This window comes from Scyliorhinus canicula, chromosome 15 (assembly GCF_902713615.1).
Source record: "Scyliorhinus canicula chromosome 15, sScyCan1.1, whole genome shotgun sequence".
Lineage (NCBI taxonomy): Eukaryota > Metazoa > Chordata > Chondrichthyes > Carcharhiniformes > Scyliorhinidae > Scyliorhinus > Scyliorhinus canicula.
This window is the reverse complement of record NC_052160.1, coordinates 63,016,626-63,033,801: the sequence shown is the minus strand read 5'-3', so window position 1 is coordinate 63,033,801 and position 17,176 is coordinate 63,016,626. Positions and strand designations below refer to the sequence as shown.

Genomic DNA, 17,176 nt, shown 5'->3' with positions numbered 1-17,176 from the left:
GGAAGCTGAACAGTGGTGGATCAGAGGACAGGGATGGAGGCTAGAGAAGGTTGCAGAGCTTGATTGGACATGGATATGGATAAATTTGTAGACAAGGGCATGGAGTTTACAGCCAATCTGTTGCTTGATGGCTAATCAAAGTGGATCAGTGTGGATGGGTGTAGGGCAAAATGCATCTGGGGCTCAGTGTGAAACAAGTTGTAGACAAGGAGATTTTGGTGTATGGAGGTCAGAAAATCAACAAGGAAAGCATGACAGAACCCAAATCAAGAGGTAATTAAGACTGGACAATATTTTTGTTAGTGGGTAGAAGGTGAGACTTGAAACTTGGTCCTGGATTGAATCGAACAATGAGGTTGTGTGAATTCTGGTTAGCTTGAGTGTGGAGTCAAAGGAGAGAAGTCAATAGGAAATGTGTGGTATATTGGCAGGGATTGAAAACAAAATCATTGGTGTTTTTAGTTTTTAATTATAGTACAGTCTGGATTATTAATGTTAATATCAGACAATAATACCGAAACAACAGCACAAAAGAGGATCCAATCCAACAGGACCTAGATTTTCCACTCAATTTACATGGATAGAAGTAGGCAGGAAATACAATAGTGAATAATCCGCTCGTTCCTTGCTTAGCCCCACCATTTTTGGGGCTATCTGCTGGATATGATAGAATGTACAATGGTCTCAATATTAAATCTCCCATGACAAGCAGTCGGGGTCAGGGAGATTAAATGTTAAAAATTGTGAATTATGCAGTGACTAACTCACCTCCTGACTCTCTAAACCTATCCACCATCGATGCATCTGCCACCATGTTACATTGGCAAATTGTGCATGCCCTGTTTGGCAAGGCATGACACTTCATTAATATATTTAAATCAGGCACCCACATTGCAACTGGAAGCATGGTTTAAAGTTATTAGCTATGTTTTATGGGGCTCAGGAAACCTGGCAGCAAATTGAAGGCTAGCTGCTAGCTCCAGCAGACAAGCACTCCATGTAAGCAAAGAGGAGCAGGATGCCTTCCTAACCCCTTCAGGAAGCCTTTGGGCTCCCTTCAACAGAGGGAGCCTCTCCTCGCTGTCACAACTGACAGCCTCCTGCACCTCCAGTCTGATATCTCTGTTGCCTTTGCCACATTTCTCCACAATCCCCACCCACTCCCAAACCAAATCATGAACTATTACTCGCCACTGTCGGGAACCAGATTGATAGGCTGGCCAGCTACCAAACTGGAAGGAGGTTGCAGCCTGCCAATTTGGCCAGCTGTTTAACAAGTGGCAGAAGAAAATGGTAATTATACATTTAGCAGAATCTCAGCATTCCTAGCCTCTCCAGGTCATCCCATCTCCCCCAAATACTTCCCTGCCCTGGATCCTACCCACAAACATCAGGGCAAATATGCATGCCGATCTGTTGAATATACAAATATAAAATCCAACATACGTCCTGTCATTTGCACCTTAGCAATGATGGATGCAAGGAAGGTCTGTTGATCCAGTGTTGCTTTTCCAAAACTATTTTTATTGAAGGCATTTTACGTATATACACAAAGGGAACAAAGTCCCTGAGTGAGCACGTTTTGCTCGCAGTGGCGAGAAACACATGACTATTCAAGCGACTCGCTTTGAGTAAGGGGCCTAAATGGGCAACGCACAGCCAAGGACGCAAATAGTCCCATTTTTTAAAATGGAGAGCTGCGCTTGGCGGAACTCCCCGTTGTAGCGAGAGATCGGACGCCATTTTTAAAAGGAGCCCCGATCTCAGAGTCCCCGTAAAGAATCCCCGACAGTGACACCCTGGCAGTGCCGCTGCCAACTGGCAGTGCCACCTGGGCACTTTGAAAGTGCCAGACGGTCTCCCCAACCCCCCCCCCCCCCCCCCCCCCACTCCCCCACTTCCCCTGACGATTAGCCATATCCCTTTTTGAGCCAGCTGGTGTCATGCGCTCCTCCAGGCCCACCCTCAGATGTAGGCCGCCATCTCCCCCCTTCCCGTCTGCGCCACCCCAGCCACACCCATGGCAGAAATCCCTCCAACCCCAAACAATAAACCAACTCCTCGACCCCATGCCTTCCTCCTGGCAACCCCCACTTTACTCCTGTTAACTAAGCGGCGGCAAAACTACAACTAGACCCGGTAACTCAGACATCAACACGCCAACTAAAATTATTTTTCAGCTTGCCCACACCTGCCACAGGATGATTTATCATCTATTGTGGTGGAATTTGGGCCTGGAACCCCATACCGGGTCTAGTTTTGCCGCCGCTGTGTGGCAGAGCAAGCTTGCCACGAGGCCGCTGGGTTACATGCAAGATGAGAAGGCCCGGTTGCAGCAGCTGGTGAACCTGCACCGCCAATGGCTGAAGGACCAGGAGGTGAGCCTGCATGAACCTGTCCTCTCGACCAATAGGAAAGAAGCTGTTTCCTGGTTCTGGGTTGATTCCTACATCCGTGGAGTCCTTAGAGAGTTTATACCTACAGGACCTGCAATTCAGGTCAGTGAACTTTGACTTGGTTGCTGATTCTCCCACCTCCGCGAAAACGGCGTGCCGCGTTTCACGACAGGCCGTTCAGAGAATCACCGCTCGCCAACCACACCTGGTCGCTGCCGGCGTGAACGCTGCGTGAGCGGCCTGTGGGGGGGGGAGGGGGGGGTAAGGAAGGATCGAGCACCAGGGGGGCGCTCGGTAGGGGTCTGGCCCGCGATCGGTGCCCACCGATCGGTGGGCCGGCGTCTCTAAAGGACGCACTATTTTCCTCCGCCGTCTCGCAAGATCAATCCTCCATGTCTTGCGTGGCACCCGTGGGGAGGACAGCAACCGCGCATGCGCGGGTTGGCGCCGGCCAACCTGTGCATGCGTGGGTGACGTAATTTACGCCAAGCCGGCCACGTAAATTACGCGGCGCCACTCCTAGCCCCCCGGGGCTGGGAGTATAGGGGGCGAGGAGCGGCCTCCGACGCCGGAGTGAAACTCGACAGAGTTCCCAACGGCATCGGGACTTAAGTCTCCCGTTGGGAGAATCCCGCCCTTAGTCTCCCGTTGGCAGAATCCCGCCCTCTGTGTCTCGCTTCACGGATGCTGCCATACCAGCTGAGTTTTTATTGCACTTTGTTTTTATTTAAAAACTAAATTATTTTGAGGAGGGATGCAGATTTACTGACAGCACTATGGTCACTGGTACTGCGATGCTGTGACAAGCCTTCATAAAGCTTGTCATTCAGCCTTTGCCCCATTGGCGAACGCCGTGTGCCTATCAAAATAAAGTAATTGCAGGAAATAAGCTCGGACCAAGGGCACATCTTTGCTAATAACAATGTCCTGCCACACCAAAGGCAGGTAGAGAATTCCTACCTGCATTTGTTCATCTGTTGGTGCTGTTCCATTTGTGCTAGGAGTCTGGCAAGCTTTGTTTGCTTTCTTGAGCAGTGTTATAGCCTGCTGTGCTGTTAAAGATTGAACTGTTGAGGTACCGACAATAAAGCAAACCAAACTGTCAGGAATGCTGCGTAAAAATTGAGAACATGGACACCAATCAGAATTCGTTATGCAGATGCAGTTGGGAAATGCAACACAATATAAAGAATAGTAAACCAAAAAAGTAAACATTGTCACATACATTAAATCACTGGCATCAAAGGCAATATGTAGTCTTTAATTTCCATACTGTTTTTCCTTAAAAATGATCAAAAGTGCATTGAAGACATTGAATTGGGATTCAAATTTACAGTAGCAATCTGATAGATTTATAGAGGGAAGGCCAAATAAACAAGTGCTTCTTGGCCTTTTGCCTAAGACCAAGTGTAGGATCAAGTCCATTGTTTGTTCCTGTCGGCTTAGATCTAGTATGTCTATTTTTTGGGGATGATGAATTCAATTTGAATTGGTTTTTGGAGCAAGCAAGAAGATGGATTAAAGGTTTTCTTGTCCATTCTGAGCATTGGCTCCGTAACTCAGCGGGTAGGGACGAGGACTGTAGATGACTGAAAATTACATCCTGAGGAATCTGATTCAATTCCCACTCGAAGGAAACCCCCTCACATTTGGGTTCCTCCTGTGATCTGGTGGTATAAGTTACTGAACCGGTAAATCACAAACCGAGAGCAATCCTATGGGGTTCCAGGCTCAAATTCCACCACAATAGATGATAAATCATCCTGTGGCAGGTGTGGGCAAGCTGAAAAATAATTTTAGTTGGCGTTGTGTTGATGTCTGAGTTACCGGGTCCAGTTGTAGTTTTGCCGCTGCTGTGTGGCAGAGCACGAGGCCGCTGGGCTACATATGCAAGATGAGAAGGCCTGATTGCAGCAGCTGGTGAACCTGCACCACCAATGGCTGAAGGACCAGGAGGTGAGCCTGCGTGAACCCGTCCTCTCGACCAATAGCAAATAAGCTGTTTCCTGGTTCTGGGTGGGATTCCTACAGCCGTGGAGTCCTTGGAGAGTTTATACCTCCAAGACCTGCAATACAGGCCAGTGAACTTTCACTTGGTTGCTGATTCCCGCCTGGCTTGTCCATTACTACATGAAGTACCATATTGAAGTCAAACGGTATTGTATAGTGAGTGTGAAGCCGAAAACTTTCCCGGGTGACGTGGTATTGGACACAGAAGTTATTCCACCAATGTAACAGGGCGAGCAGGTTGGGCACCACTAATCAGAACATTATTGATGTTTTGCGTCAAAGGCTAAACATTTAAGTTTCAGATACAGTTGCTCATGTTGAAAGACTTATTTATCATTAAATGCTGATTTGCCAAGTAAAAAAACTCTGGGAATTTTTTTTAAAATAGGTGATTTAATGGGAGTTGTTAAAACTAGTAATTAGAGTGTCGATGAGGTAAAATAGGATAAACTAATTTCAATGATTGCTGAGTTGTTAGCTAGAGGGTGTAAATTTAATATCGCCATAAAAAGGTAGCCATGAGGTGGAGATGCCGGCGTTGGACTGGGGTGAGCACAGTAAGAAGTCTTACAACACCTGAATTCACCTGAGGAAGGAGCAGTGCTCCGAAAGCTAGGGTTTGAAACAAACATGTTGGACTGGGTTGGCTAATTCCTAGGTTGAAGAGGTTGTCTTATGAGGAAAGATTGAGCATGTTGAGCCTATGCTCGTTTGAGTTTAGAGGAATGAGAGGTGATCTTAAAGATTCTGAGGGGACTTGCGGGGGTGTTACTGAGAGGATATTTTCCTTTGTGGGGGAAACCTAGAATTAGAGGGCACAGTTTCAAAATATAGGATTTTCCATTTAATATAGAGATGAGGATCCTCTCTCAGGGTCCTTAGTATTTGGAATTCTTTTCTCCAATGAGAAGCGGAGGCTGGGTCATTGAATATATTCAAGGCTGAGTTAGACAGATTTTTGATTGACAAGGGAGTCAAGGGTTATGTGGAGTTGAGGCCAAAATCACATCAGCCATGATCTTTCTGAATGGCAAGCAGGCTCGAGGTGTCGAATGGCCTAATCCTGCTCTTACGTTCTGATGCAAAAGAATAGTTTCAGAGTATTGTCATGTAGTCTTGTTGGGATATGGAACAGCTGAAAAAGGACTGGAAGCAGAACCCAGAATAGCTACTAAAATCTTACAAAGAAAATAAAGAGGGAATGAAACAAAGTGGATTACAATGTTGTAGGACTGGCAATGGCAGGATAAATCATATGGTCTCCTGCTGTGCTGCAAAGTTCTATGGTTCCAATGAACAATAGCTCTGATAACAATGCTGTTAGGTAATTTACAATTCATTTTGATATTAAATTAAGTAACAAGGCATAAATTTTCCAATAGAAATGTTTAATGCATTTTCAAAGTGGAATGTGCCACCATCAACATACTGGGGGTTACCATTAAACTGAAACTTAACTGGACCAGTCATTTAAATATCGTGGCTATAAGATCAGGCCAGAGACTGGAAATTCTGCAGCAAGTAACTCACCTCCTGACTCCCCAAAGCCTGTCCACCAACTTCAGGGCACATATCAGGAGTATGATGGAATACGCTCCACTTTCATGGATGAGTACAGCACCAATAACATTCAAGAACCCGGCCACCACCAAGGGCAAAACAACCAGCTTTCTTGACATTCCATTCACCACCATAAACATTTACTCTTTCCAGCAATGTTGTTGCTGTACTACTAATAATAATCTTTACTAGTGTCACAGGTATGCTTACATTAATATTGCAATGAAGTTACTGTGAAAATCCCCTAGTCGCCACACTCCAGCGCCTGTTCGGGTACACTGAGGAAGAATTCAGAATGTCCAATTCACCTAACAAGCACGTCTTTCAAGACTTGTGGGAGGAAACTGGAACACCCGGAGGAAACCCACACAGACAATGGGAGACCATTGTGGTGAACCACTGTGTGCACCTGTATTAGGGGATGTAAGTTAGGACCTGCACTACATGTTTGCTGGTAGCCCCTGCCTGCTAGCTCCGCCCATAAGGAGCCATATAAATATGCATGTCCTCCTCTGATCTGCCATTTCGCCAGCTGCAATAGGAGGCCACGCATCTGACTGTAATAGAGCCACAGTTGTACCAATCTGAGTCTTTTGTGCAATTGATCATGCATCAACCATGCAGACTTTCGCACAATGACCCAAGCCGGTAATTGAAACTGGGTTCCTGGCACTGCGAAGCAACAGTGCTAACCATTAGTGACATGATGCTGTGCAGCAGCAAGGTGTACTCGTGACATGAAGCACTGCAAAAACTCATCAAGGCTCCTATAAAAGTACTTTCCAAAACCACAAGCAGCAGAACGGAAACAGATATATGGGAACACCACCAGTTGCTTTTTCCCCTCCATGTCACCCACCACCCGGAAAATATATTGCAATGTTCCTTCACTGTCACTGGGCCAAAATTCTGGAACTCCTTCCTAACAATACTGTTGGTGTACCTGCACCACATGGACTGCAGTGATTCAGAAAGGTTCATTGCTATACCTTCTTCAAGGGCAATTCGAGATGGCTAATAAATGCTGACCCTATCAGTGAAGCCCATGAATGTAAAGAAAGCGGTAAATGCTTTCAAGCCTTCTCCAACTAATCATTTCAGTATTCAGATGTGTTTGACTCCCAGTTATGCGAATGTCACTTTAACTATTCTGAAAGTCGTAAACAGCAGATACCTTGACACATTAAGAGCTGTATTTTTGAAGAGTGCGCTGGCGTAAAGCCTCTGGATATCTTCAGGAAGCTTAAGACTCTTGACAAGATTTATATTGTCCTGGTTGGCTGCAAATATCTGTAACTGTAGAAAGCTGGGGTTAATATGCATTAGGACTTTCACAGCAAATATTATATTTAAGGGACAAAAGGAAGAGACAGGACAATGAATTCATTTGTAAGGATAGAAGAAGAAAGGAAGATAACTCAAGGTACTGAATACATTGTTATACATACTGTTTCATTATTGGTGAGCATAGTTAGGTCATCTGTGCTTGTATAGATCAGAAATTTGCCTAAGTAATTGGCAAACCAAGCAGTAGAGTTCAGAGCTGGATCCTTGGCATTGTAACATCTTGGTTTGGGACCTAAGTAAGTGAACAAAGTGCAATTAGAACAGCATGAAATCCAGACTTCCTTCTGTATTCGTGGATCTCCTATGAAATCCCTGTAATATCAATGAATTTTCCCCACAGTATTTTATTTCCAATTAAGGGGCAATTAGCGGGGCCAATCCACCTAGCCTGCACATCTTTGGGTTGTGGGGGTGAGACCCATGCAGACACAGGGAGAATGTGCAACACCTGGGTCCAGGATCAAACCCACGTCCGTGGTGCCATGAGGTAGCAGTGCTAACCATTGCGCCACCATGACGTCCTTCCCCAGAAATTATTAATGATGATGTCTGGTATAGGTTTGGGAATCTGCAGCTTTTGGAAGTTCTATCTCGTGGCAAAAGTGCATAGATGTGGGAGTATCTATAAAACAAAATAGTGCTGATCGAATAAGGAGTAAGTGATATACATAGCAAATTCAATACATGTGATATGGATAAATTAAGCCACCAAGTTACTGATACATATCAGGAAATTGCTCTGCACTGTCACTTCCATGTTTCCATTCATATTAATGGTAAGAGTACAGAAGGGAGTTTAAAAATCAAAAGGTTTCATTCACTTCAGCCTAGTAATTGTCTATGATATTATTTTCTCTGCTATTTTACTAAAGTAAGAATTGTTTGCAGGTTAATACTGGGTTTTAATGTTTGAAGCAGTCCATGTCCAAATGCAGCAAGACAATATTCAGGCTTGGGCTGACAAGTGGCAAGTAACACAAATACGCATCATACAAGTGCCAGTGTTAGGAAACCAAAGATGATTTTAAGGGATCTATGTTTGTAGTTGTTGTAGTGATCCGGAGTGTGTCCAGAAGGGGCTGATGGGAAATGGAAGTATCACCAGGGGGCAGCATGGGGACATATAAGAGTGACACCGAAGGCCTGCCCTCGCCCACTTTGGCTGGAGAGACAGTGGAGCAGGACAATCTCCCACTTTGTAACAGATCTGCGCTTGCTAGCACAAGGTTGCAACTATGCTGATTTAACAGACTCAATCATCAGAGATCAATTAATCTATGGTCTTGCCGACGGAAATCTAAAATAAGGTATAGTTTTAAGTTTGTTTCATGTAATGTTTCTGTGCCTGGAAGGCACCTCAGATGAGATTCATGCTGGGCAAAGACGTGAGTGTGTATGTGGGCGGGGGGGGGGGGGGGGGGGGGGGGGGAGCACACGCAGTTCGTTTCAGTTCCAAGTGGGATTCTATTGTGATATAGAGAGAGCTACGACATGAAGAGAGTAAATATAGTGGCTTGGCAACTAGAGGCCCTTGTAAGGGGAAAAACTCCTTTGCGTTTTAATTTTAACTGGAAGTTACAGCAGTTTTGTAGATAGACAGCAGGAGAGGGGACAGCTCCCACAGCTCTGCTAAAATCAGCGGTTTTAGAAAGCTAAAGAGGGAACATCTCTCAGCTTTGTGATACGAAAAAGCACACAATGGTGTATTGGTGATCCAAAGAGCAGCTAGTTAAGGGAACTAGAGAAATGAAAAGAGGTTTCCAAGTTAAAGGTACGAGAACAGAGGATGTACAGAGCTCAGAGAAGGCCTGAGATGTCAGAAATACATCAGAAGAAGTGATTTTCAGGTTTATGTGTTCACTAGTCTTTGGAGCATGAATTGAAATATATGTGGGAATTAGTGGCTGGAAGTGTGTAAAAGCAATTAAGTCAAAGAAGTCCTGAAAGCGGTTGGTGTAAAATCATGGCCTGGATTCACTGGTCAAAGTGGAGTGGAAGCTCTGTTCACAAGAGGCTTTTGGAAAATGTGGACTTGATTCTGGAATGCAAAGCATGATTGGAAAGCATGATTATGAAAGAAGATTTTATAGCATGTTTTGGGGAGCAGAGTTTGGAAGCTCCTGTGTGACAATCATCTGGGGGGGTTCTAATCATCTGGGCGGATTCTGAGGATACATTCACCTGGGGTTTCAGAGCAGAGTGTGTGTTTGACTACAGCCGATCTGTATGTTAATGAGACCATTGAAGCTTCAAATGTACTTTGATAAGCTTAAAATCTGTGTGTATTTGTTAATCTAAGGGGGAGTAAAAGAGTATTATATTTAAATCCAATTTTTCTATGTTTAATAAATGTTTTTCTTGTTGTTAAAACTAATTAGCGGTCCCGTGACACTGTTCCTCCACATTTGATTTTAAAAAATGAATGTAACGGCCTATTAAGCAAGGACTCCGGGCGCGATTCTCCGAAATGGAGACTAAGTGTTCGCGCCGTAGTGAACACCGTAGATGGCGTGAAACAGGGTGCCAGCAAGGCGCTGGAGCGGTTCACGCCGCTCCAGCCTCCCTTCCTGGCACCAAATGGGCGCCGCGCCCACCCGTACATGCGCAGTTGCGGGGGACTTCTTCAGTGCGCCGGCCCCGACGCAACATGGCGCGTGGGTTTTGGGGCCGGTCGCGCAACAAAGTAGGCCCGGGGGGAAAGGTCGGCCACCGATCGGTGGGCCCCTATCATGGGCCAGATCCCATTGGAGTCTCCCCCGATCGGTGAAGGATCGCTTTCCCCCGCCCCACAGGCCGCCCCACAGGCCTACCCGCAACCCTTCGCGCAGAGTTCCCGCCGGCAGCGACCAGGGGTGAACGGCGCCGGCAGGACTCTGCTTTTTCCGCGCGGCCGCTTGGCCCATCCGGTCCGGAGAATCGGCGGCACCGCTGATTCCATTGGACTGCGGCCGGTGCCCGTCAAACGCGCAGGTGCAAATGGCGCCGATTCTCCACACCTTGGAGAATCGCACGCGGTGTCAGGGAGGCGTGGTGCGGTTTCGGCGATTTTCTGGCCTGGCACGGGGCTCGGAGAATCGTGCCCTTCATTCTGGGATCTTCCTATCCTGTTACATCATCAACTGAGATCACAACACCAGGCAATGACTATCTCCAACAATAGAGAATCTAACCATCGCCCCTTGACATTCAATGGTATTACCATCACCGAATCCCCCACAATCAACCATCTTGGATTGGCACCCTAGCCAATAACATTAATTCTATCCACAACCAATGTACAGTAGCAGCAGTGTGTACCATCTACAAGGGCACTGCAGGAACTCACAAAGGCTCCTTAGATAGCACCTTCCACACCAATGACCTCTACCATCTATAAAGACAAGGGAGGCTGGCACATGGGAACACCTGAAGTTCCTTTCCAGGTCTCCCACCAACTTTACTTGTAAATATATCACCATTCCTTCACTGTCACTGGGTCAAAATCCTGGAACTTCCCTAGCAGACTGTTGATGTAGCTACAGCACAGGGACTACGGTGGTTCAAGAAGGCAGCTTACCATGAACTCTTCAACGATGGTTAAGGGTCGAAAATAGCTGCTGGCCTAGCCACTGACGCCCACATCCCGTGAATGAATAAATAAAAGTTGCCATGTTTAAATGGTTCAGAACCAGAACATATCAAAGTTCCTAGCTATTACCCGAGTCAAATTCCTACCCTCCAAAATCCATTCAGCGATTGCATTTGTGGAAGACGTAAATGCAAAACAGAATGCCGGTGAAAAGACTACGAATGCCGATATTCAAACCTTAAAATCTGTCACCAACATAGGGCAAAATAAAAGCTGAATACCTTTACGTAGATAGGTTCTGATAGACTTGTACATTTGTTGCTGAACGTTTGCTGTAAATTCAAAGAACCGTGCATTCAGGGTCTGGATTCTGAAAGCAAAATTCAAAAAGTGAATATCAAACTTTTTAGTGAACATACACCTTTAGCTTGGAGGTAATATTGGTAGTGAGATATGGGTGATATCAATTCAGTCACTAAATTGATAACATCTGTTTTATACTGTCACCTAAAGTCACAATTATTCCTTGCTTTGTTAGTAGACTGGGCTTATATTTCCAGTTTTAGATTACCAGTTGATAGCCTTGTAGTCTAGAAGCATCATTTTCTCAACGTGCAACTGGCTGGCAAGAAGATTGGACACTCCATACCAAATTTAGAGATGGGAAGGCTCTGCCCAAAGCCTGAAGTTGGAAGATTACTGCAATTAATAACTTCAAGGAACTTTTATTCTTATTTTCCCTCATCTTTTAATCACAATTTGGTCATTACTTTCCCTGCAGTCTCCCTTAGCCAAGAGGTACAGCCTAGCCTATGGATATCTGTATCATTCGCTCCCAATATGATCTAGCTGGTTGGAATTTGACTCAACTTAGTAACACAGCATGTCAGCCATGGCTCAGTGAATGGCACTCTCATCAGAAAGTTGAGTATTCAATTCTTATTCTGGGGACTTGAGTTTAAAAATCCAGGTTGATACTCCAGTTCGTCACCGCACTATTAGGAGCTGTCATTATTGTATGAGATATTAAACAAAGGCCCTTCTGCTCTTTCATTTGGACATAAAGGAACGCATATTGTGAAGAAGATCAGAGGAGTTATTTTTAATAGCCTGGACAATATTTATCTTGCAATCAACAACAGAAACAGATAATTGTTTGTGGGATCTTGCTGTGCACAAGTTAACTGCCACATTTTCTATCATACAACAATGACTGCATTTCAAAAGTACTTTATTGGTTATAAAATTCTATGGGAATATTCTATTCTGAGGTTGTAAAGGCGCAACATAAATGCAATGTAATATCAATACAAGTCTGCATTTAAGTTTACATTGAATGGTAATAAAACAACATTTCTGTTGTTCTGATAATTCTGTCATTAACTCCATAATGAATTGCTCTTTCGCTACCTCCACGTTGTTAAGTGGGAACCTGCTGCCAGGCCTCCGCATCACTGCTCTATAACTGTACTAAACAGTGCAGGGAATCCCTACAACAATTCCCTCTACTTTTTAGTGAGTAGCATTTGCCTTTCATTTGGATGCAACGCATCACAGTGTGTTCAAGCCATCATAAAGGGGGATTAAGGATGTGTACGCCAAACTATTCCAATTGAACTCCAATGAAGTGTGCCACCATACCACTTAATATTGATAATAATAATTCCATAGGAGATCTTTGGAAAACGTGGTCAACATCAGATAAAAAGCAATATTTGCCTATTTTAAAAACAATAATGTAATTGAATAAACTCAAATACAACGTAAAACGAAAAGAACATTTTTATCAGTCTCTCACTAAGTAAATTGTTAGGAATATTGACAATTAGTTAGTGTATCAAATGTTTCAACGGAGTGGAAAAATACTTTGAAATTCAATATTGAGAACATACATGATCTGTGCTCCATTGCAGCTGGCATTGGTCAACATTAATTCAGTCAAGTTTCCATTCAGTCCTGGGATCAGCAGTTGAAGCCTAGTACCAAGCCAGGTCTGGAGTTCAGTTTCATTTGAACTGGAAATAATTGGCTCAGCACGATTCAGAACTTCAGTCAATAAGGTAGACCTCACTTCTGGGAGCAATGTTACATTGTTCTGGAAAAGTTAACAAATAGTATGAACTGAACCAAGTTCTATCAGGTTAAACCGTATATACACTTGCTCAAATTCACATATATGCACTCTTCATATAAATAAATTCTTAATCTGTTAATCAAATTGTCACCAAGTACCAAGTTGTTCTTCATTTAGCAAGTGCTGGTTTAACTTGTTACACACATGTCTAATTGGAAGATGGTTGAGACAAACTGAAGTGATTTCTCTGATCTCTGAACATGGATTGTTATCTTTAATTTGCTGATACAGTAGCTTTTATAGGATAAATGATTTGATGATTTATGAAGAATTTCCTGTGACTTTGATGTAGCATTGCACAGAATATTAATTTGGATAACTATGAGAATTGACTTCTGCTTATAGTTCATTGAGATATTCTAGTGTTTATTATGATAAGAGGTTTGATGATATATGAGGGAATTCATTTCATGTAGCATTGCACAAGATATGGGGTTGGCTGACAGGAATGACAGCACAACGATAACATCAATGGGTCAGCAATTCAGGGGCCAGGACTTATGCTCTGGCTCTACCATTAATACCTTGGGATGGGCGGGGTTCCCATTGACCAGAAACTTGATTGGACCATCCATGTAAATATGTAGCCATAAAAACTGGGGCTGAATTTTTTGAGGGGCATTAGACACTGGCATTGGGGTAAAGAGTGGGTTCCAGGTCCATCTGTCAGGAGCAGAACCCGCTCAATGATTTTATCACAGACCACCTGCTAATTGGATACCAATGGGCCCACCATCCAATTAAGTACAGCAGGAGTTAAGTTGCTGAACATCCATCTGGCAAATAGAAAAACTGGAACCAGTCTGTCTTGAACATATGCTATACTGGGAATGTTTTCTTTTAATATAAAGTGCAGGGGTGCCTGATAAATCAAGGCTGTCAGATCAAGAGGAGAAAACACAGCTGTGATTATTTAAGTGGCACCATTTTTGGTCTTGGCCACGGCTGACTCAAATCGCTCGCTATGACGTAAGGAAGCAACAGAATCAACCAAACAAGCCCGATGTTGGCTGCATCATTGGCAACAAATGCAGCTGTGTATCATATACAAGATGCACTGTAACAACTTGCCATGCCTTCTTTGACAACGCATTCCAACCGCAGAACCTGTACCACCAAGGAGGACAAGGGCGATAGATGTTTGGGAACACCACCACCTGCAAGTTCCCCTCCAAGCTACAGACTATCCTGAATTGGAACTATATTTCTGCTCCTTCCCAGTTTTTGATTCAAAATGCTGGAACTCCCAACTAATAGTGCTGTGGGTGTACCTGCACAAGAAAACTGCAGCAGTTTAAGAAGGCAGCTCACCATCACCTTCCAAAGGGCAAATAGCGATGCACAATAAATGCTGGCCTTGCTAAAGATACTCACATCTCATGAATGAGAAAAAGTTACAGGATTCATGATTACATTTGGTTGGACACAGTATTAAAATCATCATTCATTTATTGTGATACCATTTATTTCTCATTGTACCATTAGTTGTTGGCATTTCTTACCTGCTTTGCCTCAAAGCTGAAAATGTCCGTGAATTGGGTAATTTTATCAAGTGTGATGTTACTCATAACCTTCCGTACATCATCTGAATTCTTTAATGTGCCAGTGATAGCAGATAATTGGGCAAGCTGTCTTACAGTCAGTAAATCCACAACCTCAATCTGAGCAAAAGTATGAAAAATTATATTCTATTCAGTATTTTAGGCTTTCTCACCAACCGTTATTTACTCAAATGTTATTCACAGATCTTAAATAGTTTTAGTATTTTACAAAGCAACTTTACTATCCAGGGAAATATGGTAGAAAAAAATATTTTACCACCTTTGCAAACAGAGGAAATCTACAATCATAGGATTCATGACTCAGTGGCATAATTTTATTGATTTCTAGACGAGTGTCAAGATTTTAAATGCATTTTAAATGAACAAGAAAAAAATAAAGATGAAGAAAGAAATAAGAGTGTGCTGCAGAACATGTTGGACTTAATTTCAAAGTGCTATGAAGTAAGAGACAGGGGAAGAATGCCCAAAATTACCAGCACTGGCTGACGTGTCAGTATGAGGTGCCACTACCAGCACTGGCCATTCTTGACAAGGCTAGGTTGGGCCCGGGAAAGCTGCAGATCCATATGAGCCAGAAAAGTGGGCTAATTCAGAGCCTAGTTAAAGGTATGTTTAGGAGGCCAACTGGAATGCTCCAGTGACTTCTACTTTCCCAATTTGATGGCGATGGGGGAGGGCAAAGATGAACTGCCTGGAGGCAAGAACCCAAATAGCAGGCTGGGAAATCAGTGCTTCTGGCAGCCTGCAGGCATTTCATGCTTGCTAGGATGAGACTTCAGTCAAAGTCCACACTATAAAAGGGTTCTCTCCCCATAGAATTGGCCTGGGTCTCTTTTGCATTTTAAATTAAATTTTTGAGTGGCTGAGCATTTAGGTACCTTCCTAGATACTCAGCTAACCTGTAGCCATGTGCTCTCAGAGATTAGAGGGCTGATTAGAGGCCTTGTTGTACCTGGTCTCCTCTTCGGTCTCCGGCCTTTGTATTGGCGTCATTAGCTAGGTCAGGGGTGGGCAAACATTTCCGTGCAAGGGCCACATTCAGAAATTCACAATTTTAAAGGGCCGCATAGTATATTAAGTAAAATAATTACTTCACCTGGTTATGATTCTGGGCGCCTCATATAGAACATAGAACAGTACAGCACAGAACAGGCCCTTCAGCCTCGACATTGTGCTGAGCAATGATCACCCTAGTCAAGTCAACGTATCCACCCTATAACAGTAAGTAACCCAACAGCCCCCCCATTAACCTTAAAAAAAATAATAAAAAATTAAAAAAAAAAAAATTTTGTTTAAAAAAAATTTTTTTTAATGACTTGGTGGGCCGCATGAAGACCTTTGGCGGGCCGCATGCGGCCCGCGGGCCATAGTTTGCCCACCCCTGAGCTAGGTCCTCACCAGGTACTCCTTATCCCCCAAGAGCCAGCCACCCATCCTGGTGCAGTCCTCGAAGAGGCTGAGGATGACCGACTGCCCGAGGATGTAACTTTTGTGCACACACCTCGGGAAACATGAATACACATGCATGATCTTCATGCAGCGGTTGCACACAAGCTATATGTTCAGGGATTGGAACCCCTTTCTGTTAACATAGGGCACTCTCAGATGGCCCAGGGAGCGCAGGACAACATGCGTACCATCCAATACCCCCTGCACCATCCCGGTGACGGCGAATCCTGCTGCCTGGACATCCTGTTGGGCTTGGTCATGTCAAAGTTGATGTAGTTTTTCGCCCGGGCAAATAGGGCATCCATGACCTGTCGGATGCACCTGTAGGCCTGAGATACCACAGAGGTTCCCGCTCGAGCCCTGGAATTATCCCGAGGCATTAAAGTTGAGAGCTGCGGTGACCTTGACAGCCACCGGCGGAGCCTCCTGCAGCACGCTCCGTTTGTTCGAATGACCGGTGATGCATATACACCCTGGGCCGTCGCGGGGTCCCTCCCTGGCCTGATGGCCGGCTGGGTCATCAGGGTGTGGGGCAGGGTCCGGCACCTAGGGGGCCGCCTGAGCAGCTGCAGACGCTGCTGCTGCCGCCGCCTTCTCCAGTGTCTGGCCACTCGGCCTAGCAGCAGCACCACTAGGGCAAGTTATGCTGGGTCCAAAATCCCTGCCGTAGTGTTCAGTATAGGCAAGGCATTGGGAAAGGGTGTTAGACTGACAAACAGCAGTGGCTCCCTCCCTGGCAATTCCCAATTAGCAATAGTCTTCAGCCGCATGGCCAGAGGCCTCGGTTGGGGTTATGGGTGGTCAGTGGGGCAGACGGGCAAGGGCTAGGTGTTGCAGTAGTGGAGCTGTGCGCAGTTGCCCCCCAGTTGCCCCACCCCAGTCTGCATCCCACCCTCACATGGCATCCCGTCCCTGCGGTGGGTCCCCCATCCCCAGCCGGATCTCTTCCCCTGAGCACTGTGGAGGTAAGCCCAATGCCTTTGGGCTCATTGTCTCTGACCAAAGATGGCTACTCACCTCCTCGGCTCGCCACAGAAGCCCTTCCGCCAGATTTACGCTTTTAAAAAGAAGTACTAATCGGTGCCAGCGTGACCACTTGCTGGGGCGGCCGCTGAATCTCGGGAGGCCATTGGATAAGGGGTTGCACCCG

The 17,176-nt window shown here is 45.0% G+C and overlaps 1 protein-coding gene across 1 annotated transcript in view; it reads right to left on the bottom strand.

The window, feature by feature from the left end:
• The window catches only part of LOC119978154, a 512,568-nt gene that overhangs the window by 45,021 nt on the left and 450,371 nt on the right, over positions 1 to 17,176 (bottom strand). The window contains exons 150-155 of the mRNA XM_038819593.1: positions 14,518 to 14,676; positions 12,774 to 12,976; positions 11,163 to 11,251; positions 7,415 to 7,545; positions 7,141 to 7,262; positions 3,357 to 3,507 (exon numbers count right to left, since the gene is read on the bottom strand). Of these exons, the coding sequence (XP_038675521.1) occupies positions 3,357 to 3,507; positions 7,141 to 7,262; positions 7,415 to 7,545; positions 11,163 to 11,251; positions 12,774 to 12,976; positions 14,518 to 14,676 (855 nt within the window). The remainder of the gene's footprint in view (positions 1 to 3,356; positions 3,508 to 7,140; positions 7,263 to 7,414; positions 7,546 to 11,162; positions 11,252 to 12,773; positions 12,977 to 14,517; positions 14,677 to 17,176) is intronic.